Source organism: Maniola hyperantus, chromosome Z (assembly GCF_902806685.2).
Source record: "Maniola hyperantus chromosome Z, iAphHyp1.2, whole genome shotgun sequence".
Classification (NCBI taxonomy): domain Eukaryota; kingdom Metazoa; phylum Arthropoda; class Insecta; order Lepidoptera; family Nymphalidae; genus Maniola; species Maniola hyperantus.
In genome coordinates this window covers 8,483,491-8,507,977 of record NC_048564.1, presented here as the reverse complement: position 1 = coordinate 8,507,977, position 24,487 = coordinate 8,483,491, and the positions used below count along the sequence as shown (strand labels likewise).

Here is a 24,487-nt window from a genome sequence, read left to right as displayed (position 1 = left end):
TTGCCAGTGATGGCATAAGGATCCGAGACATGGTCGCTAACTATGGGCCTCAGCCCTCATAAGAAAACTCAGAGTCACACAGCGGGCGATGGAGAGAGCTATGCTTGGAGTTTCTCTACGTGATCAAATCAGAAATGAGGAGATTCATAGGAGAACTAGAGTAACCGACGTATCTCAACGGGTTTGAAGCTGAAATGGCAATGGGCAGGACATATAGTTCGGAAAACTGATAGACGTTGGGGTTCTAAAGTGCTTGAATCACAACGGAAGGCGCAGCGTTGGAAGACCCATCACGTAATTATACCCTATTGATTATGCCCTAAAGAAAGGAACTAAGACGTTCATGGGTTTTTATTGCAGAAATTGTTCAACGGGTTATAAAAGAAGACAAAAACCACGGAGTACTATTAAATTAGAGGGTGGAAATTTAAGATAGGGGTGAAAAACCACCCCTTTTGTTTTTCCAATATATTCTCTACGCAAAGTTTTGCTACGAAATTTTGCTTTGGTTAGGAGATATATTGAAAAACAAAAAAGGTCATATTTCACCCCTGTGTTAAATTTCCATCCTATAATTTATAAAGCTCCCCGCGGTCTTTCTTCTTTTATAACCTGAATATCATTGAATAATGCCTGCAATAAATACCCGTGAACATCTTAGTTCCTTTCTTTAGGACATGAAATCAATAGCCTATAATTATGTAACTTTCCAATCATTATCAACAAAGCATCTCTTAGGTGTGTCAGTCGTTTGTCATTTACCGTTGTCTCAGAATATAAGTAAAGTATATGGAGGCGTGTTTCTTCCGTTGAATATATTATGTGTAATATATAATATCTTAGGTACATGAGACATACGTAGTAGTACTTGCAAATTCTTTGGACAAACCTTAATAAGTGCAATAACTAGGTCATATTATAAATATAGTATAGGGTTGTTTCACGTCACGTATACTGCCATCTCTCGGTGTGGATGAAAATACGTTAACGATGTAGGTTTATCTACTGACGAAGTCTCTGAATCTTTCTTGGCCTGGACTAGTCGAGAGTTTGAACATGGTTTGAACGTAACATTTCTCTGTAAGTATGTAGGTATAGGCAATATTTTGTCGCTAAACAGCGCTTTCCTAACATAAAGCGAAGTGTCCACAAGCAATAGTTGTCAGGTAAGTTACTTGGACAGTGTAGACAATTGCAGCAAGCCAATTTCTGCAATATTTGTTTTTAATAAACTTGTAGAAATTACGTAGATTGATGCAAACTGGGTCCAAGTTTTTTAAGACCCATTGTATGAAAATAACCTAAATTCTCTGACCATGTTTTAGAAAGAGAAAATTTGAAGTGTGCTGTGAAAAAACCGTGAAGTTCTCCATTTTTGTGTTTCTCTATCGTTATTGTTTCACCCATTCTCTTAACATTAGGTAGTAAAAACTTTGAACATTGATGGAACTTTATAGTGCTAATATAGAATAAGAAACCTGTAATACCACTTGGTGAATGTGTAATTATTTTATTATGATATATTTCCCATTCAAAAAGACTAACCTAATTCAAAAACTGTAAAAACATCACTTAGAAGGGCGCAGCTCGGTGCTTTCTTCATACAAAATTTGATAGTAGACGTACGCGCAAAACTAAGTACTTATTATAAACTAGCTGCCCTGGCGAACTTCGTACCGCCTAACAGTCGATTCAAGTTTTTTAAATTTTTCTCTCCGTAAGAACCATCCCTGTACTTCAAGGAATATAATAAAAAAAGTATTAGCGAAATCGATTCACCTGTTCTCTAGATTTGCGATCAGCAACACATTTAGCGATTCATTTTTATATATACCTAGAGATATGTTCCTAGAGTAAATAAATGTTTCTTGATTATATCGGTTTGTCTTGTCTATTATAAAACATTGAAAAAAATATTGACTGAAATATGGTTACGAACCTTTAAAGATTCCTATTTAAACACATGACAACTTTGGGCGTAAATAAATAAGATTAGGAGTATGATAATTCTAAAACAATTAATATTAGACATGCAAACAGGTAAACCCGCGTGCGCCGGCAACTTCCGTCGAGCGTACTGCGTGCCCAGTTAAACTTATTTTAATTTTTTTGTAAGTTATTTTCAATGAAATAGCGTGATAGCGGGCACATACTTCTAACTTTTCGGAGTTATGTGATTTACTCGATACAGCTACAGTGTGACGATCGCAATCACGTCTAATTGGCCGAAACTCGCAAAATTGCGGATTAAAATAATGATTGATGCAGGTTTTCCCAGAATTGACCTGCAGAATAGAGCCTAATTCATACACAGCGTGCTTGCGTTTGTACTGGCAGAAAAAGTTCTGTTCCTTGATTGGATGTGAAAAAATGTGAACAGTGAATCGTCCAGTGAAACCAAGAGACAGAACTTGCTGTTGATTACAATGAATACCTTATCCTTACACAGTTGGGGGGCTGATGGATACATTGATGCATTGAAACTTGATTGAGATTCATTATTATGCTACACCTCTAAGTGATGACCCTGCCTATGTCTCCTTTACTAATTTTGTATGATAAATAAATAATTTTTTAGACTCATGAATACGAAAATAAAGTATATTTCTAAAATCACACATTGTATTAATAAGGAATTACATTCTTGTTACGACTAAAGCGTTAAAAGGAGCTGCAGATGCCGTAGCTCCATCGACATGGTCAAGAGAGGGCGGGGACTCCCCTGGAGAGGGCAGGAACGTGAATCTCTGAAGCATAGTTGTTATGAACATAAACATATTACATTTAGCTAATACGTCTCCCATACATCTATGCTTGGATATCCCGAAAGGGAAAAAGTTCTCTGGTAAACTGAGCTTGCCGTCCACAATAAACCGCTCCGGTTTGAATCCATAGGGTTCCGGGAAAAGTTCTGGATCCATTAGCATATTTGGAAAATTGCTGACCACCATTGTATCCTGAAAATGAGATAATAGAGGATATTAGATGAGTATGTATGAAGTAAGCCAAAGTTAACTTCATTTCCAAGCAAACACAACACAACAAAGACTTTAATATGGAGGTTATTCTGATAAGGAATTTAAGTTAAGTTATCAGAGAAACTACGGATCACGCAAAAATCAATTTTTACATGAAGTGTTGTTAGAAAGGTAAAGTTAGAGCTAGCTCTGTGTAGCGTAAAATCTGTGAACTATAATAGAACTACATAGAATTTTAATCTATCAAAATCATAAAATCCATCAAATCTATCAAAATTTTTGATAGATTAAAATTTAAATTGGTGGATTTTTACGGCTAGCTCTTATTGACAATACGATTACACCTACCGAGTAGTGAAGCGAGACAGTAAAATGTCACTCGGCCGAGACAGTGCTGTGGCTGAGAAATTGTGGCGAAATTGCACTCGTTAAAGTGTTTAAATACCAACCGAGTACTCGGCCGAGGACACTGACTCGCCAATGTACTCGTTAGGTGTAATCGTACCATAAGGATAAAGGATATGGACTAAGAGTCAGCGCGTGCCACACCTTCGGTATTTTATAAAAGATTAACTTTCAGAAGTTTCTTTGCGTATGATAAAGTATATTTGGCTCAACAAAGGGAGGAACGATCAACAACTATGAAGTTTGGATCATGGTGGCTTTGGGAGATAACAAGTGGTAATAAATGTGTAAATAATCTTCTTCTAAGTCAAAGTATAAACTTTTTTTTTCTATAAGAAATCACGCCGTGCATTGCCAGATACTTAGCCTTTATTATCTTATATCTCCCAAAGCCATAGTCTCTGATCGTTCCTCCGTATGTTGGGGACAATACCTACTCAGATAAACTTTCAGCTTTTAAAAAATAACTATTTTATAAATAATAAAATAGTTTTGAACCAAAGCTCTTAATCGCAATGCACGCTTGACCGTCTTGGTCTCAAAATAATCAGCAAGGTTAGTTGATTAGTCGGAACGAATCAACAAACCTTGCTGATTATTTTGAGATCAGGAAGTAAAATGAGACAAAACGTCACCATTAGTGTTACCGTCACCATGTAGGAAAGTAAAATAAGAAAAATATCCTTTTTAGGGTTCCGTACCTCAAAAGGAACCTTTATGAGATCACTTTGTTGCCTGTCTGTCCGTCTGTCGTGTTTATCAAGAAATTGTGTGTAGGTAGGTACTTCCCGTTGACCTTGAATCATGTTACCTTGATTCAAGTTAGTTTGCTGGTTTGAAGGACAAACCAGCAAACTAACTTTCGTAATTTTATAGTATGAGTAGTGATGAACATGTGTTTTACTTACTTTAGGTATATTATATCCAGCCAAAGTAGTGTTTCGTAAAGCTCTATGTGGCACTCCAAAAGTTCTACCCATAAAATGTCGGATACTTTCATGTACAATTGCTTCATTGTATGGCATGCTGTAAGAAATATATAAATCTCATAATAATAATAATATGCGTTTAAACTACCGTGAGTGATTTCCATTATAAATACTATCCGTCCCGGCTTACTCACGTGTGTAGTCGACGTTAGCCCGACTACACACGTGAGTAAGCCGGGACGGATAGTATTAATAATAATATGATTTATTACCTAATAAATATATATGATAAAAATCTTTATTAACTTACTTAGGACGGTCATCAAGGCAAGGCATTCGATTTCTACCGACGACTCTATCTATTTCTTCCTGAGCTTTTTTCTGAACTTCTGGTTCCCTTACTAGGTAACTGAAACAGAAACTCATACTCTTATTCGTAGTCTCCGTCCCAGCCATGAACATGTCCATACAAGTGGCCACAAGCTGGCCTTCAGAGTACGTGTTCACTTCTCCGTGTTCGTTTAAGGCCCTTATATAAACATCCATAAAATCTCTATCTTCGTTTTTTGGGTCAAATCGTAATTTGTGTTTTGAAATTTCATCGCGTAAAAATTTCCAAATTCTTTTATGTGTTCTAACGAAGTCAGTGTAGCCCGAAGATTTTGGTGCTAGCAGGCTTAAAATTGGAAAATGGCTAAACACACATCCAACCATATCAATCGCGGCAAATAACTCAAATAAAATATTCTGCAACAATATCATGTCTGGTTCGCTTGGCCTGTAGCGAATACCAGCCATCATTGTCCATAGCGTGTTAAGAATATAAGTGTTGAAAAAGCTATGCATATTTGGAATGACTGCACTATTGTTGTTTTGCATTATTTCCAGTACATCGCTTATCATGTGACCAGCTTCAGAAAATGCGATCTCACTCATGCCTCTTCTACCAAAACCGAATTCCCTTAAATGTTTAATTAGAAATCTTCTCTGCTCTTTCCATAGTTCTCCGTCAGTGAGCAGAATTCCTCTTCTTTTACCCCAAGTTCTAGTTTGATAAAAGATCCCTTTTGGTCGTCCGTCGATATCTTCGTTATGTAGCATTTCTTTATTTGCTTCTACAGTGTTAACCATAATAATTTGGTCTTTTCCTATTTTAAGACCAATTATGGGTGCTCCAACACAGTAAATACTTGCTAATTCTCTAACACATTTATAAAGATATCCCGTCTTTTCGCGCATTTTGTTCACTTCAATGGCACTTCCTACAATCGGTAACCATTTGGGACCAGGAGGAAATTTCTTGGGTTTGACAGTATCTAAATAAAGGAGAAGGCCAATAATTGATACAATCACGAGGACTGCTAGCCACATCTGAAAAAACAAAATTAATTCATCAGGTTGGTTTTCTTGGGTTCATCAGTGTATTTTCTTAATAGATTAGCGCCCGGTTGCAATCGAACTGGTGGCAAGTAATGATGCAGCCTAAGATGGAGCGCGCTTGCCTAGAAGATGCCTATTCACTCTAGACTTGAAGGTACCCTATATAGGTACCCGAAGGTACAATTGGAGGGGAAAACTGATGCTGCAAGGGCGTTCCGAATCCTAGCAGTTTGAATTAGAAATGAGGAGGCAAATCGCTCGCCGATTGCTGGCGATGCCTTGTAGTACGATAGCAGAAAGGTAAAGGAGGAACCAGGTTGAAAAGTTCTTGGGTACACTCCAAAATATATCTTGTAGACAGAGACATTTTAGTAGAATACCGATAGACAGGCAACTTTGCGCCGATGTTCCAAACTTTGAAGTTTAGAATTGTCCAGCACTTCGTCACCAATGAGCATTCAATGAGTCTTCTGGCGCGACATGAAAAATGAACATAAACAAGACGAAAATGATGTCTAATGCTTATGTCCCGCCCCATCTCGTTGTGAGCTTTGCACTCGAAATTGTAGACGAGTATGTATACCTAAGGCAAACTATCCAGTTAGGTAGGTCCAATTTCGAGAAAGAGGTCAGCCACTGAATTGCAGTACACGTCTATCGGTTGTTGTTGATGATGATGACTCACATATCGATCGACCGACGGGTTTTTAACTAGTCAGTAAAGTTCGACTGTGGATATTCTGATTGCGCGATGAAAGTAATTAATGGTTATGTGTTTTGTACCTGGTGACGGGCCACCATTTTTACTTTTAGGGTTCCGTAGTAAACAAGGAACCCTTATAGTTTCGCCATGTCCGTCCGTCCGTCCGTCCTCAGTTAATCTCAGAGACTAAGTATTAGTGCTAGAAATCTGTAATTTGTGTAAATAGGTATAAATCATAATCAAAAAAAACATTTTTTTTCTCGTCTACCCCATAGTTTGGGGTATCGTCGTATTTTAAACATACTGTGGGTGTGGGAACATCATTTTTCGATTTCTAGATCCGTTTGTAAAATATGATGTTTTAAAGTGCAATTTTTTTTAGAGTCAAGTGTCCCCCCTCTTTATCAGCCAAATCGTAGTATATATGAACGGAGGAATTCACAGCAGTAGTATACATATATAATCAATTTTAAAGGAAACTTATCATGGCTAAGTTGTGACTAAGGAACCCTACACTGCGCGTGGCCCCGCCACGCACTAGGCCGGTTATCTTTTTATCGCACGTTTTATCCAAAGCTGCGAAACGCCATCCAATCTTATATGCAGTTTGTGCCACTACATGCGTGAATCACTCAAACCAAACAATCATACATTTACTTCACTTTTTAGAATAGAAATGCATGAGTTTTTGGTTTTGACTATATCGCGTTTTATAATATTATAAATGCCACAAATTGCTAATGTGCGAGGCCGCCAGTTTAGTGACGTCAGCACTAGACTGAAGTTTCGAGCTGATGGTATATTTTTATTGCAGTTGACCTCAAAATGACGTCATTTCGATTTTAATGAGACATGGTTCCAGCTCCATAGCAATTTGCGAGACTTTTAACAGAGTCCGTCAAGCAACAACTGGTTTGCGCATGGAGACGCCTTAAGTCCGAAGCCGGCCGATTATATAAAGAATATGAGTAGGTATAGTGTTGTATAACACAAGAATTGCACATTATCGCGCTTGGAACTGGTTTTTCCACGAAAGCCGGTAGCGTCGTGTATTGTGGTTAGAAATGCAATATTGTGTTTGGTGAATGACTTTTAATTCCTTAGAAGAATTATATTATTCGGTGTACCATAATTTTTAGGGTTACATACCCGAAGAGTAAGTACCAACGGGACCCTATTACTAAGCCTCCGCTGGCCGTCCGTCTGTCTGTATGTCAGTGGGCTGTATCTCGTGATTCATAATAGGCCAAGAGTTGAAATTTTCATAAAAAGTGTATTTCTATTGCCACTATAGAATTGGAATACTAAGTAGTAAACAACTGACTGTTTATCATACCCTTAATAAAAGGAGTATTAGTTGTGGCTTATTCAGCATTAATAAAATATACAAAGTTTCGTTGTAATAAAATATAAAATGTGATCGACGAAGATAATAAAATATGCAATAATTTTTCTTTTTGCGCAATTTCTAGAAAATAATTTATTTATACATCTAAAGTAAGTAAAGTAAGTAAAAGTAAGTAAAATATGCTTTATTGTACACCAAAACAAAAACAATAGACATATAACAAATACAGCATGTACAATAGGCGGCCTTATCGCTAAAATAGCGATCTCTTCCAGGCAACCTTAGGGTAGAGGATATTATAAAAATTAAAGAAAGCGGAAGGGGTGTACTAATTAAATAAAGTAAATACACATAATATACGTATGTATATATATATATATATAAATGAAAATACAACAGTAAATAAGAGAGGAATAGACGACAGATAAGTGGACTAAAAGTAAAAATAAATAAACACATCAAATGGAGGATAAATAAAATAGCTTCAATTTTGTTTTAAAAATAGATAGTGATAGAGACTGTTTGATATCCAAGGGGAGAGAATTCCATAGCAGTATAGCGGTAACAGTAAATGATTTAGCATAATAAGAAGAGGAGTGTGTAGAAATTTTCAGGCGTAGATTATTTTGAGAACGAAGAGAAAAAGAGTGTGTATCACATCGGTACTCAAAACGTTCTTTAAGATAAAGAGGAATGGAGGGATTGAACAGTATACAGTAAAGAAGATGAAGAATATGAGTATTCCTGCGAAGACGAATCGGGAGCCACTTGAGCTTACGGCGGTACTCGGAGACATGGTCATACTTTCGCAGCCCAAATACGAACCTTATACAAAGATTTTGAAGCCGCTCAAGTTTGTTCAGTTGGTCCTCAGTTAGGTTAAGATAGCAAGTATCAGCGTAATCGAGGATTGGTAGAAGTAGAGACTGAGCCAGCGCAACCTTAGCAGGAATAGGAAGAACATTACGCAATCTTCGGAGAGAGCCGACTGCACCAAACATCTTTCTGCTCAGCCCACTCATTTGTGGTATCCAAGTCAGAGATTGGTCAAAAGTAATGCCTAGATTTTTTACTTTGCTGCTGTATGGAATATGAACCCCATCGAACATTATAGGCGGCAGCTGTGCTAATGTTACCCGAGACATTAATTTTGGACTCCCGATAATAATCACCTGAGTCTTCTTTGGATTCACTGTTAGGCCAAATGAGTTACTCCATTTTGAAATTTGTAAAAGATTTTCATTTACCAAATTAATAGTGTCGGGCAAATCTTCTATTTTACACTGTGAATAGATCTGTAAATCGTCTGCATACAGGTGGTAGAGAGAAGTAATATGGGAGCAAATAGAATTGATGAAAATGGAAAACAAGAGAGGAGACAACACGCCACCTTGCGGGACGCCGGCCCTGACAACAGACCAATCAGAAGATGAGTCTTGTACTCGTACACGTTGTCGGCGTCCATGCAAGTAACTTTGAAACCAGCTAATTACCTCAGGAGATATGTTAAGAGAACTTAATACAGCGAGTAGAATATCAAAGTCCACAGTATTGAAGGCATTACTAAAATCAAGTAATGTAGTAATCAATCTAACATATAAAAAACTTGTAGGTACTGATTAAGTGACCGACTGACTGATCATCAATGCCTACGACTTGAAACTTGTGACAGTTGGTGCCTTTTATGACCAAGGCACTAACTAAAAAGTGTTTTAGAAAATTCTACCCCTAATTAGATTGTATAAGTGAGTAAACTTCGGATGAAAGAACGCTTTTTTTCAAATTTGTTACTTATCGATAAAAATTAGTATTCACGCTGTCGGTTAAAAATGAATGATACCTGTTCCATGATTTTTAAAAAGTTTTTTTTTAAGACTATCTTCCAGTGACAAAACGAGACGCAAGTAGGTATTTTCAAAAATACTAGTATTTTCGAAAATACCTATTTGCGTCCAGCAGCTAGCTGCTTCACTATTCGTTCGTGCTACACATTCGTTGCACTATTGTCGTACCTACTCCTAGCACAAGCCTGACGCTCAATTGGAGAGGAAAGGGGAATATTAGTCATTTAATATGGCTAATATTTTTTTTTATTTTTAAAAACAGTATAGGTACCTTAATATACCTAATATGCTCGTACGTTTTTTTAAGTATCTTAGTTTACTTGATTGTAAATTTTAGATGCTAGTAAGTTTTAACATAGCCAAGTATTTCTTTCAAATTAAAACTTAAAATTATAAAAATTGGACTAAGTTTTACGAGAAGAAAAACGTTATTGCTTTTTGTATGAAAATTTATAACTAGACGAACCTAAGTTAAATATTACATTGTACGAATTTTTATGTATAAAATAGAGTAAGAATATTTCCTCGAAATATAGATGACTTTCTTATCTTACAAGTTATAGTGGACGTAGTTTAGCAGAAAGGACTCAATCCACGAAAAGTCGTTTTGTAGTTATCGAGGTTTTAAGGTATTGTCCCCAACATTGGGAGGGACGTTTTTTTGGATGTTTGTTTGGATCATGGTGGCTTTGGGAGATAACAGGTAATAAAGGTGCAAAAAAGCTTACGTCAAAGTATAAAGTCCAATTTTTTTATATTTTCTACGGAGTAGCATTAAAAATGTGTCACAGGTTATGCGTTGCCACAATGATTCATGTTTAAGAGTATGTAAAAAATATGTTTTGAGGCCGTAATACTAGCACTTAAAATAAGATAAGTATATAAAAATTCGTACAATGTAATAGTTCGGATTCGAGTGTTACCTATAGGTACATGCACTGGTGAGGGATCTATCCTTGAAGTTCACTGCCTACTATCATATTAACACCAGTATTCAAATGGTGACAGCCATTTCATCGGTTAACTAATGGATTGTTATTAGATTAATGATAACGATTAATTCAATGGTTTTTAATTTTGTACTCATCGTAATTTTACCTAAATTATATTTCTTTGGGTCTAGGTACAAGAGTTCATACTAAGTTCATTAATTAAATAATGAAATTGCTGGGCTCATTATCTCCTAAGCAGTAGATTTTTAAACTGTTTAAGAAGGAAGGAATATGTCAAATTGTTTTTATTCTTACTTTTCATGTTCACGATAAGTACCTACTTACCCTGAAACATTTTTCAAAATCTAAATACTTATGCATCCGTAAAAAGTTTCAGCTTGACATGCTTTTTTTTACGCGTCGGTCCCTCAATTTTAAGGATCGTGGCTCCCTCGAGATATCACCTTATTCCATAGACTTATTATCATCACTGCCTTATTCACAATGTTGCGCAATTTTTCCCTGTTGGAAGGCATTACAGAAGGGTGTGTCGACCGCTTCTCGCATCTGGTCGCACCAACACAACCACAACGGAGGAAAGAGACGTCTCGGACTTCATCCGCGGGGGCCTCTTTCCTCCGATCTTGCCAGTGATCAACAGTTTCTCTATGCTACTCGCGTTTTTCCTAGCAATGTGACCGAAGTCCAACATCCGCCGCAGACAGATGTTGGACAGCCGCATCTTGATTTTCAATGTACTTAAAATCTGTAAATTTCAACTTTACATTCGTTTTAAAATAGCTGTGATACACAGACTTAGAGACGGATAGACATAGTACTTACTGGATGAAACTTAAGGACTCCTTGTTCTACTACAGAACCCAAAAAAGTAACTTGAATTTTTTACTAAGAAATAAGTAGCTATAGAGATTTTAAATATACTTAAACATTATTTTGTCTGTTATTATATTCTGGTTTTCTTATTATTATCTGGTTATTATATTCTGGGTTATTTAAAATGGATACCAATGGATAGGAAAAAATTTTGTGCATATCAAAAGATTATAACAACCTTCACCACCTTTACTTTGTTTATGTCTAACCCTTCTGGCTGTTTAGTGCACTTTTGATTAATTTTATTCAGATACAAGTTAGCCCTTGACTGCAATCTCACCTGGTGGTAAGTGATAATGCAGTCTAAGATGGAAGCGGGCTAACCTGGAAGGGGTATGGCAGTTTTTATAGAACCCATGCCCCTTTGGTTTCTACACGGCATCGTACCGGAACGCTAAATCGCTTGGCGACACGGCTTTGTCGGTAGGGTGGTAACTAGCCACGGCCGAAGCCTACCACCAGACCGGACCAGAAATTTAGAACAAAATTTTAAATTTCCAAACCCCTGCCAGGAATCGAACCCGGGGCCTCCCACTAATACGATTACAGCGCTTACCACTGCACCAGCGAGGTCGTCATGTTTTACACGTCTTGTGTTGAAAGGAGCCAACAATCGACCGTTTATTAGTACAGGAGTCATAAAGTTATTAGTCCTACACTAGCACTATGTACCTAATTAGAATAATTAGATAAACTAAAAATTTTCACGAATGTTGTCTAAGTATTACAAGGTTATTGTATAATGATTATTATTTTAAAAACCTACCATCTTCACTAGATACATAATATTATACTATAAGTTGGGTTACTAGGTCAATTACGTCAGTGTAATTTAACTAACAAAATAATGTATAATTATCTATTTCTTAAAATGTTAATTATTTGGAAATGCCTAAATTTCTACATGCAAGAGCATTGACTTGTATTATAACAGTTTCAATATGAAACGATGCGCGTAATTATCGCTTCATTAAGTAACATAAAAATCAATAATAGGTAATTAGTAACTTCCATAATGATTATTCGAATATGATATTTTTATTTACATTATCTACCAACAATTGTATTAAATGTTATTTTTAGGTGTAATCCGCGACAGGTCGAGATGGCTATCGGGGTATGAGATGGAGGGACGCCCCGCACACCCGCATGTCACCCGCGCTCGTCCGCACCGGGTTAGCACAGGGGCTGTGCGGGGCCGTTCCCTCCCCGATTGCCATTTCAATATATCTCGTACCTATACGATACACTTCAAATATTAAGTGGAACGAAATCGTTACAGAAATTATAATAATTATAATTACTAGAACTAAGTGATGCCCTCGACATCATCCACATAAATTTAGGGCTTTTTAAAATCATAGTAGAACTCGTCAACTTTTGGAGATAAAAAGTAACCTACATCCTCATACAGGATGCAGGCTATCTCTGTAAACCTAATATATGCCTGCGACTTCCTCCACAAGGAATTAGGTTATTTAAAAATCCATTCCATTTCCGGGATGCGAGCTGTCTTTGTACTAAATTTCGTCAAAATTGGTTAAATGGATGGGCCCTGAAAAGGTAGCAAACAGACAGACACACTTTTATAAGGTACTTTAGATTCCGTTATTAACATTAGATATTAGTTTGTGTATTAGTTATATAATATCCGTTTCAAAATGTCGCACAGTTATGTAAAATGATCATATCTATTAGGTATACCGGGTTATTATGAAACTACTTTAGAATAATTAGGGCTAGTTCAGACGCCGCGGACACCGTGGATCATAAGCGTTTTCGTTGATATACCTCACCGCACATTCAGGTATGAACAAAATATATACATAATGCATCACTTTATTTACGAATTTTAAATAGGATTTTAATGAATTCGCTAGGTAGGTAGATAGATAGATATAGTATACTCTGGTGGTTGGTTAAATATCAAATACAAAAATAGAACATTTTACATATTAATATTTTTAATAATGTACACAATAATATCATAATTTTTTTTTTCAATTTTGCCAAGCAGCCTAATAATATTTAAATCTCTCTGTATAGGTACACACTATAATTATTTTCTCAACAAGTACTTACCTATCTATTTTTAAGAAAAAAATTATCAACATGGTATACGAAATTATAATTTTGCTATTTTATTTCATATAAGCTGAAGTAACATGTATAAAATAGGTAGGCATAAAATTTAATATGATTTTTAAAAGCTTCCAAAATGACAAAAAAACTATTTTTTTTACCTTAAATGAATGTCGGAAAGGTCCAAACTTTCACCGTGTTCGGCGAAAGTGCTATTCAGCAGCATGTAGTAAATATACTGTACTGCAGCCCACAGGCTGTAAGATTTAATTAATATTGTTTCGGATGTTTTCACGGCCTTTCCTTCTCGCGGTGAAGTCAAACTGGTACTGGGTTAGTTTGTTGTGGTCGATGAGGAAACGGAATGTCAGGTGGGGAAAATGAAGGAGGGATCGCAAAACATGATCGCAAATTCAACTATACACTTCTTGACGAAATATAATAATAATATGAAATCATCAAAAGCCTAAAACCTAATTATATATAAACAAAAGCTAAGAAAATAGAAAAAAGATTGGTCTCTTCAAATGGATACATTGTGTCCAAGAATGATTCGAATGATAAATAATAATAACAAATTTGAAGTGACTTACATATTGCATTTGCGCTTTACATTTTTACATTCCAGTAATTTTAAGTATTTATGAAGTTCTGTCATTATTTTAAGATGCACATAATAATCTATTTATCTAACTATCACCGGTTATTTCATATTTGATTTAATACTACTTATTAGCAAAATCCATACTAATAATAGGTATAACAAAGCCTGTTTGATTTTTATTCGTTTGTTACTTCTTAACGCCCTACTTAGGAGTTCACCCGATTTCAACGAATCATCGTTAGGCTTCATCATAGGATTTATAAAAAATATGAATCCACTCGGATGGAAGTCGTGGGCAAACACTAGCTATAAATGGGGTATTCAACAAAAGAAACAACTTATACTACAAAATACAATAATTCTATCAGCACGAGCTATAATAAGTACGAGCAAAAGTGCATAGGTGGAATATTGCTCTATAATGTATAATATACATAATATTACAAAACAGGGTCAGTATAAAGCTGACTATTTTTGATAATGAACTAAGAGCCAGCACGTGCCAGACCAGACCAGGAACCCCCTGCCCAACACCTTAAAATTTAAAAGTTTAAAGGTTAGGGGTTTGCCACGATACTAAGTGTCTGGTAAAGAATGACGTGATTTCTAATACTATTCCGAAGAATATACAAAAAATTGGACTTTATACTTTGACGTAAGATTTTTTACACCTTTATTACCTGTTATCTGCCAAAGCCACCATGATCCAAACAAACATCCAAAGAAACGTCCCTCCCAATGTTGGGGACAATACGCAGAGAACTTTCAGCTTTTATTAAATAAGGAAGGTCTGGCCACGCTGGCTCTCTCTAAATCATTTATAAATATCAGGTTTGTTCCCATTTTTTGTTTCGTAGTTCCTTTTTCAGAAATTAAATTTTATAGTCCAGCAGCCTCCAAGTGTTTCTTTTCTTTAATAACAAGCTGGATCTTCGTGAGTAGGTTCCATTTGACGAGACGCCCAAGTTTTGCTCTGTGAAAATTCTCGATAGAGGTAGCTATTCTATTCTACTAAGTACTAGTAAATATTAATTGTACAATGAAATGGCCACATAGTCCTACAAAAGTGGCACGTTTCCCCAGTCCTACGCTTAGAAGTTTACGGTAACAATTTTTTCATTTTATTTTATTTACTGTTTACCAGAGAGTTTTCATACTACTAGAACAACCAAATAATATAGCAAACACGACATTCTTCAACTCATGATTTAAGAGTAGATATTTGGCAGAAGGTCAGTACGTCATGGCTGAAGATCTAATGCCAATGGTTTTGATCATGATGGCTTTGGCAGGTAACAGGTAACATAAAAGCGTTATCTGCCAAAGCCATCATGATCGAAACTTCATAGTCGCGTATTTTAGTACCTATTATTTTCTTCATAAAGTGTGTTGAAAAACGTCGTATGATACACGTGTGTATTGATGATTACCGTCCTCGGCTATCCTAAGACCCTCACCTAACGACTCTGGTCTCAATGGCGCCTCAGCGGTAATCACCAACATTACACACTTGTACTATAATAATAATAATTTTGTACACGGGCGTGAGAGCAAATAATATATAAATAATAATAATAAATATTTTTTATTCAAGTAAACTTTCAAAAGTGCTTTCGAATCGTCGGATGCATCTACCACTGGTTTGGAATGCCATTCCTACCGAGAAGAACCAGCAAGAAACTCGGCGGTTGCTCTTTTCAAATATTTGATACAAAATATTATGCCATAAAAAAAGATTCCGACGAATTGAGAACCTCCTCCTTTTTTTGAAGTCGGTTAAAAAGTATTTGCAGTCCTGTGCGTTGCTGGAACGAGCTGTAGGTCAAATCCACGCTCTTTTATCATTTAGATAATCTTCAATTGTGTAATATGCTTTTTTCAGGAGCATACTTTTAATAGATTTTTTAAACTTTAGTAAAGGTAAGTCCAAAATAGTTTGCGGGATTTTATTATAAACGGTTATACCCATACCCTAAAATGACTTTTGGACTTTTCTGAGGCGAAAGGTAGGAGCTGCAAGCTTATTGCGATTTCTAGTTAGCCTATTGTGTAGATCACCAATTTTCTTGAAACTAAGAATATTTTGTCTTACAAAAATTATGTTATTGTAAATATATTGCGAGGCTACTGTAAGGATATCTATTTCCTTAAATTTCTCTCGAAGGGAATCGCGTTGTCTTAAGTTATAAATTGCGCGTATTGCCCTTTTTTTGTAATACAAAAATTCTCCCAATATCTGCCACACCACAATAATGTACTAATATACGACCCAGATTATCTTTAAAGGCAGGTAATTTAAGTAGGCTTGTGTAAAGAAGCTAAAATTTTCTCCGGCAAAGCATGGTCTTTTAAAGAAACTAATATTTTCTCAGTCAAAGTATGGTCTTTCATGTTTTCCAATAAGGCTCGATATTGGTAACTTGGGAATGTAATATTGCAGAGTGCATTTGTCTGCATAGTACATATATTCTCAAACTCAGCCTTTTTCTCAATCGCTGCTTTATACCTGAGGACAAGAACAATATTAAAATGAAATAAAAATAAAAATAAATAATTCATGCTAAAGGTCGTGCTCTCTTAATGGTAAGGGGTTTTTTGAGATACTAATGCAGTGGACTCCTAGCCGCACATGTAAACCCACTGAGTAAAGTTAAAAACTGGTCAAGTGCGAGTCAGACTCGCGCACCGAGAGTTCCGTACTACAGACGTATTTTTTCGACATTTTGCACGATAAACCAAAAACTATTATGCATAAAAATAAATAAAAATATGTTTAGAATGTACAGGTTTTTTCATATGATACCCCACTTGTTATATTAATCTTAGGTTCTTTGTGAAAATACTAATTATTTGTTCATGAACACATTTTTTTGTGATGTAACCACAAATTCACAGTTTTCGGATATTTCCCCTTACGTGTGCTATAAGACCTACCTACCTGCCCAATTTCATGATTCTAAGTCAAAGGGAACCCTATCGGTTTCTTAATAAACGTGACAGCCAGACAGACAGACAATGAAGTGATCCTTAAAGTTTCCTTTTTCCTTTTGAGATACGTTACCCTAAAAATCTGTTTGGTGAAAACAAAACACAAAGGAGACCAAATAACACAAAGCCCCCGCCAAATTTAAACGAGTCGTTAGATTTGTTTACCTTTTAAATTACGTAAAATATTATAACACCAACCTTACGAGAACCAGATTTCAAAAAACGTTAAAGAGTTCCCTTATCTATCTTCGAAGATATAATATACATGGGACCATCTGGGAAGTATACCATTTCAAACAAAAAAATAATGTTTCTAATCGCACATAATTATAAAAAATAACATATGAAAATAAAAGATTCTGACGAATTGAGAACCTCCCCCTTTTTTGAAGTCGGTTAAAAAACAAAACACAAATACATTTTCTACTTAGCACAAGCCCTATGAAAACAAAAAAAACTTGAAAAATGCTCTGCATTTTCATATCTTGCTTGCATATCATAATTTTATATTATGATTAAATTCATATTATGCTTATCATAATTTAAAAATAACTTACACAGTATTCTTCGCGAGCTTCGCGAGTAATTCTGTCTTATCTAGCACGTACAAGGCAGTGCATATAGCAGCGACTGCTAACGCTGAAGGACGGTACAAGTTAAGGGACTTGTACAGCATAAGGCCGGCCATGTAGGTGAACGTCGCTGCTGTCTCAATTTCCACAAAGTTATCTATATCGCATACCCACGACAAATAGGGGTATGAAATCCTGTGCCACTACTGGTTGGATCGAAAATTCCTGTAAAATAAAGCACGATTAAGCTAGTTGGATAGAAGCTGTGATAGCCTAGTGGTTAGGATGTCCGCTTTCTAATCGGAGGTCAGGGGTTCGATCCCGGGCACGCACCTTTAACTTTGAAGTTATGTGCCTTTTAAGTAATTAAATATTACTTGCTTTAACAGTGAAGGAAAACATCGTGAGGAAACCTGCATGCCTGAGTGAGTACTCCATAATGTTCTCAAAGGTGTGTGAAGTCTACCAATACGCAAATGGCCAGTGTGGCAGACTATGGCCCTTTTCACTATGAGAGGAGACCCGTGCTCTGTAGTGAGCCGGCGATGGGTTAATCATGGTGATCATGAAACTAATAGGGGTCTACCAAAAGTAGGCTATGTCCGTTCCCGGGATGCAAGCTGTCTCTGTATGAAATTTCGTCAAAATTGGTTAAGCATCTGGCTCGTGAAAAATTAACTGACAAATAGACATACTTTAGTATTTATAACTAGATGATGCCCGCGACTTCGTCCGCGTGGACTTAGGTTTCTTTTAATCCCGTGGGAACTCCTTGATTTTCTGGAATAAAAGGTAGCCTATGTCCTTCCCCGGGGTGCAAGCTATCTCTTACCAAATTTCGTCAAAATCAGTTGAACGGTTGAGCCGTGAAAAGCTAGCAGACAGACAGACAGACAGACACACTTTCGCATTTATAATATTATAGTACGGCAGTATGGATATAAGATTTGTATTGGATTAGATAGGTGTATATAGTCCTGGTGAAATAAGTGTTTTATGTTATTTATTCTTACCAATCTTTTCAAAATATATCTCTCCGCAGATTTCAAAATATTAGCAGAGTAGGCATTACCGCCAATTATGACCAGTTTCTTGGTAGAACATAAATTGCCGTGTATTTTCAACGCTATCCAATAGCAAGCGACAGCAACCACTTGCCACGTTTTTACTTCGACTTCAGCAACCGCGAGTAGGGTATCGAAATACCATGCTGCCGTTTGCACTGCTGCAGGATTTCCGCTCCGGCCCTGGATATGAACATAATTGTTTGGATTAAGTACGAATCAAACACAAACAGACTTCAATTTTTATCATCATCATCTCCACCCACCGCTGGTGCACTACTGAGAACGGGTCACTTCTCAGAGTGAAAAGGGTTTGGCCAGTGCGGAATGGCAGGCTTCAGACACCTTTGAGAACATTATGAAGTACATTATGAACACGAGAACTCTCGTGCAGGTTTCCTCACGATGTTTTCCTTTTTCTTTAAAATGTATCAGACTCGATCAACGACGTACACAGATCTAATACTTTAATAATATGAAACTAGCGTGGCTCCTATAGCCCCTCTCGCTCAACCATAGGTACGAGTACTTACTTACTTGTTAAATGTTATTTCTTCTATTTAAGGTTCGCTTTGGCTATTGCAGCCTAGTACCTACTAGGCTGCAACCCACCATTGTACAATAACTTCAAAATTGTATTCAATTTCAAAACAAATCAATTGTTTCTTTAAAAATACTTGAGTCAACATAACCTCGTCAACATAACGTTGTTTGTCAGGATCTCACCATAATATACTCAAGACGGTGTGCTCCAAACAGTCAAAGGAAGCAGGGTAAATGTCAGTAGTTGAGAATGTGTGCGTTAGTAGAATAATACCATTCACATAAGAAAATTTCCCCTTTATTGCTCATTTCCACATAAGATTTTATATTAAACTAGATGATGCCCGCAACTTCATCCACGTGGATTTAGGTTTTTTAAAAATCCCGTGGGAACTCTTTGATTTTCCGGAATAAAAAGTAGCCTATGTCCTTCCCCGGGATGTAAGCCATCTCTGTGTAATTTCATCAAAATCGGTTAAACCGTTGAGCCGTGAAAATCTAGCAGGCAGACAGACAGACAGACAGACAGACAGACAGACAGACAGACAGACGGACGGACGGACGGATGGACAGACACACTTTCACATTTATAATATTAAGTATGGATATTGATAGTATGGAAGTATGGATTGTTTCATTTATTGTCTTAACCGTGAAATGTAATTCCATCACAGTTTTTTAGGATTTTATCAATATTTTTACATCATTTTATAATACAGCGATAACGCTGTAAGAGTCACAATAGGGCTTTTTCTACACCTAGACGTAGGTACTTACGTTGATTTTCACGAGAAAATTCATTATAGCAGTGCGTTTTAAGGAGCATATATTTGGCACGAGTTGAGTTTCCTCCCTCATCATCAGGTAATCAAACAATTCTGGTCCGTAGTCTTGATTGTACGTTGAATCATAGGAGTTAAACCCTGGAAGAAATTAAAAAGAAATACTAAAAAATATCCGGGAGAACATGTAAAATTTTACTTTACCAATTTATTGGCGTAACTAGCTTATGACCGCGACTTCTTTCGCGTGGATTTAGTTTTTAAAAATTTCTCGACAATTCTACAATTTTTCGGGATAAAAGTAGGTTATGTCATTCTCCAGATCTTCAAGTATAACCATGCAAAAAATAACGCCTATCCATTTCTCTGTTGTAACCTGATTGAAGGACCAACCAATACACCAACAAACGAACACACTTTCGCATTTATAATATGGGCAAGTGATATGGGTAGTGATACACTGGGTCAAATAATTATTATGTACTAGCTGATGCCTGCGACTTCGTCCGCATGGAATTAGGTTTTTAAAAATCCCGTTGCAACTCTTTGATTTTCCGGGATAAAAAGTACCTATGTCACTCTCCAAGTCATTAACTATACCCATGCAAAAAACCACATCAATCCATTGCTTCGTTGTGACGTGATTGAAAGACAAACCAGAAAACCTACAAACAAACAGACTTTCGCATTTATAATAATGTGGGTAGGGATTTAAATAATAAAAGGCACTTACCTAAATCGTCAGGTTGAGATTTGCTGTCACAATGATCAGCAAAAACACTACGCCTGTGTTTTTTGTCTGCCTCGTCATCATTCGCAGCTCGGGAAATACCTGGTTCCCGACTGTCTGGTTTCAATCCAGGAGTCACGAACTTGCGACTTTCTTCCAAAGGTTGACGTGGCTGGTGTTCATTTTTCTTAACCTGATTTCTCTTTCGTGTAGATGGATCAACGGGGATTGGTATTTTAGACGGGCCTGCGTTTTCGATAGACATATTATTATTTTAGATACTGCACAATTTAATATACATATAGAAAAATTAATGATTTTTAAAAATTCCGTGGGAATTCTTCAATTTTTCGGGATAAAAAGTAGCCTATGTCACTCTCCAGGTCTTTAACTATACCCATGCAAAAAAATCACGTTGATCCATTGCTTCATTGCGACCTGATTGAAAGACAAACCAGCAAACCTACAAACAAACAGACTTTCACATTTATAATAATATGGGTAGGGATTTAAATAATAAAAGGCACTTACGTAAATCGTCAGGTTGAGATTTGCTGTCAAAATGATCAGCAAAAACACTACGCCTGTGTTTTTCGTCTGCTTCGTCATCATTCGCAGCTCGGGAAATACCTGGTTCCCGACTGTCTGGTTTCAATCCAGGAGTCACGAACTTGCGACTTTCTTCCAAAGGTTGACGTGGCTGGTGTTCATTTTTCTTAACCTGATTTCTCTTTCGTATAGATGGATCAACGGGGATCGGTATTTTAGACGGACCTGCGTTTTCGATAGACATATTATTATTTTAGATACTACACAATTGAATATATAGAAAAAATTAATAATTTATGATTGAGCGTCTTTCTTTCTTTAAACACAATTAATATGACGCCCTACACTTAGCACTACACGAAACTTTTTGAAGTTTTATTTTATAAATACCCTCTCTGTGATTAATATAGTGTTAAGCTACTTTGACACGATTAAAGTAGTTTACTTGAATGCTGCTATCGAAGCAAGTTGGCAATCAGAGCGCATTTAGACAATGAGTAGGTACCTAGAATCATCTAATAAAAACAAAATAATGTTGAATGGAAATCTGGGTGATGTGACATCTTTACATTTTGTGAATGAACAGATTAATACGAATAAAGTTAAAGTAGCATGTATACTTGTTTTTTAAATTAAGATACAAGTTAGACCTTGACTGCAATCTCACCTGGTGGTAAGTGATCATCCAGACTAAGATGGAAGTGAGCTAACCTGGAAAGGGTATGGCAGTTTTTATTAAACTCATATCCTTTGATTTCTACACGGCATTGTACCAGAATGCTAAATCGCTTGGCGGCACGGCTTTGCGGTAGGGTGGTAACTAGACACGGCCGAAGCCTCCCACCAGACCAGACCAGAGAAAATTTAGAAATTATAAAATTCCAAATTTCTTCTACCGGGAATTGAAATTTTCCCGCTGCAAAAGGCCTCACTTACCTACTTACTCAGTCTCATCTTAAGGCACGGAACCCAGAATACCTAAATGCCTATTTTCAACTTCAAAAACATAGGATTTTCATATACCATTTCAACCCCCATTTCACCCCCTTAGGGGGGAATATTCTTAAAACAGTTTCTTAGCTGACACCTACGTAGGTTTAGGTTTAAAGACGTTTATTCTCATAAAGACAAAGTCACTTACATGAGAACTTAATTCTAAAAATAAAGTTAACAAATATTCGCCATTTAGTAGTACTCATTCAATGCATTTGTCAAAGTGATTCGCATTACTCATAATGTAAGCAGCTAATTCAGTTTTAAATGCATTGAATGAGTGTAAATTTTTCTATGTGTGCAGGTATTTGGTTATAAAGTATAGCTCCTTCATAGGTAAGGGTTTTTCTGCCATAATTTGTTCTAGTTTTGGGTAAGATAAGGTAACTGGCTCGACGAGTTTTAGTTTTAATTTTTGTAAATGTGATATTTGTGTGGATTGTTTTCTTAACAAAAATACATGTGTTGTATATATATAACTGATGAATGTTTATAATTTTGGTGTCGATGTAAAGTTTTTTAGTATGTGTTCGAAAGGGATACGTGAAAAGAATTTTTATTATTTTATTTTGAGCAGTTTGTAGATGAGCTAATCTGGTCTTAGAAGGTCCTAGAAGGAACCTTCATTCCAAATTCCAAGTTTGTAGGCTTAATAGTTCCTGAGATTTCGTGATTAGTCAGTGAGTGAGTGAGTGGCATTTTGCTAGATTTGGGCATTCAAAAAGCTCTTGGTATTACTTATGTAGGTCGCAATAGGTATACTCAAAACCAAACACAGAGAATACGCGTCACGCTTGAGCGTTCCTAAATTGTCGCGTGCTGATACCTACATACTAAGGTATATAATATATGAAATTCCACGAGAATCAGCAATGAGAGTTGCCATAATATCCAGTGAGCATATCGACCGACCACCGACCGAAATAATATCCTATTCATTGTCCACACCCTACGCACAGTCGAGCTGATTGCTATGCCAATCAAATGCCGATCAGGATAAGGGGTGTGAAAGTAATGCGCTTCCAACTCAGTGCTCCAATCGTCCACCTCATCTATCTGCGGTATCCCCTGCTGGATGATGAACTAGAATCTGGCTACCGAAAAATGGCAGTACACTATTTTACATAACTAGACTTCAATAAATGTTGCAAGCCGGTTTTGAGCAGCAGCAATATCAGTGCTACAAGCAGTGGCGTGCACAGGATTTGAAGCCAGGGTAGGCGTTAGTTAAGTAGGAGCCTGGTCAGTGTTCACTGGCAGGCCATAATGAAAAATATGCATTAAGCTATTACAACTGGGGTAAGCAGTGCATTTATTATAATATTAAGTCGGCATGTTATTCAATAGATATTGGCAAAGTACCTACAGGGAAAGAGGGGCAGTTATTCAGCCCGATAGTCTGGCCAAGTCAATAAAGTAGGCGCTCTGAATTTTTTCGACACTGCCCTATGTCCAACAATAAAACTCAGTAGGAGGCAGGAGCGGAGTCCCGATTTCATAATATGAAAAGATAAATAACTCTTCGTGACTCGTGAGGATGATCGCGATCTTCAAACATGGTGCGATAGATTGACTAGGCAAGCGCGCTCCATCATCATTCATCATTTACCACCGGGTCTGATTGCAGCTAAGCGCTAGTCTATTAATTAAAAAAAATAGTAGAACATTCAGCAATGAACAGTTTTCGTGACGTTAAAAAATTCTCCTCACTAATGTACCTAACTATCCTATTATTGTTATTATTATTAAGGATATACATCTACTCTCACGCCCGCGTACAAAATAGATACATATAAAAGCCAAAAGAGTTATAATATACTTACATACATAAAAATAAATAAACCTACATAAACATTACATACATACATATTTGTACCGGGCGGAGGATTACACCCCGGCAGGGGAGACCAAACGGCCGGGGGTCAGGGCGACAGGTGAAGAAATCGGCGGACTATCCTAGCCGAGTCCAGCAAGACCGCTTTTTGCATCCTGGCTGCGAGCGAACTGCCACGGAAACCCAGTCGCCTCAGATGTTGAGCGAGGCTGACTGGGATCAACCCATTCGCAGATATGACGATTGGGATGATTTCAGTGGACTCCACATGCCACATGTCGGAAACCTCGTGAGCCAGATCGAGATACTTGCGCTTTTTCTCCGTCTCAGCTC

The 24,487-nt window shown here is 36.8% G+C and overlaps 2 protein-coding genes across 2 annotated transcripts; both read right to left on the bottom strand.

Moving 5' to 3' along the window:
* Window positions 1-2,580: 2,580 nt before the first annotated feature.
* On the bottom strand, window positions 2,581-13,846 carry LOC117995532 (probable cytochrome P450 303a1). The gene is made up of 4 exons (XM_034983534.2): window positions 13,657-13,846; window positions 4,623-5,683; window positions 4,292-4,409; window positions 2,581-2,957 (listed from the first exon to the last, which is right to left on the bottom strand). The coding sequence occupies exons 2-4, from the start codon at window positions 5,681-5,683 to the stop codon at window positions 2,637-2,639; spliced, it is 1,500 nt and encodes a 499-aa protein (XP_034839425.1). The 5' UTR covers window positions 13,657-13,846; the 3' UTR covers window positions 2,581-2,636.
* A 2,548-nt stretch (window positions 13,847-16,394) lies between these two features.
* Window positions 16,395-22,281, bottom strand: LOC117995721 (uncharacterized). The gene is made up of 7 exons (XM_069508815.1): window positions 22,272-22,281; window positions 21,310-21,552; window positions 20,782-21,024; window positions 20,044-20,189; window positions 18,732-18,906; window positions 17,645-17,816; window positions 16,395-16,605 (listed from the first exon to the last, which is right to left on the bottom strand). The coding sequence occupies exons 1-7, from the start codon at window positions 22,279-22,281 to the stop codon at window positions 16,395-16,397; spliced, it is 1,200 nt and encodes a 399-aa protein (XP_069364916.1).
* Between the last annotated feature and the right edge of the window lie 2,206 nt (window positions 22,282-24,487).

Excerpts from the sequence above, each read along its gene's own strand:
- LOC117995532 (XM_034983534.2), bottom strand. The coding sequence starts at position 5,683 with ATGTGGCTAGCAGTCCTCGTGATTGTATCAATTATTGGCCTTCTCCTT. Across the intron at positions 4,410-4,622 it reads TGCCTTGATGACCGTCCTAA|CATGCCATACAATGAAGCAA; the intron begins GTAAGTTAATAA and ends TATTTCTTACAG. Across the intron at positions 2,958-4,291 it reads CTGGATATAATATACCTAAA|GATACAATGGTGGTCAGCAA; the intron begins GTAAGTAAAACA and ends TCTCATTTTCAG.
- LOC117995721 (XM_069508815.1), bottom strand. Across the intron at positions 20,190-20,781 it reads ATCTCAACCTGACGATTTAG|GGTTTAACTCCTATGATTCA; the intron begins GTAAGTGCCTTT and ends AATTTCTTCCAG. Across the intron at positions 16,606-17,644 it reads AAGCTCGCGAAGAATACTGT|GTATAAAGCAGCGATTGAGA; the intron begins GTAAGTTATTTT and ends TCTTGTCCTCAG.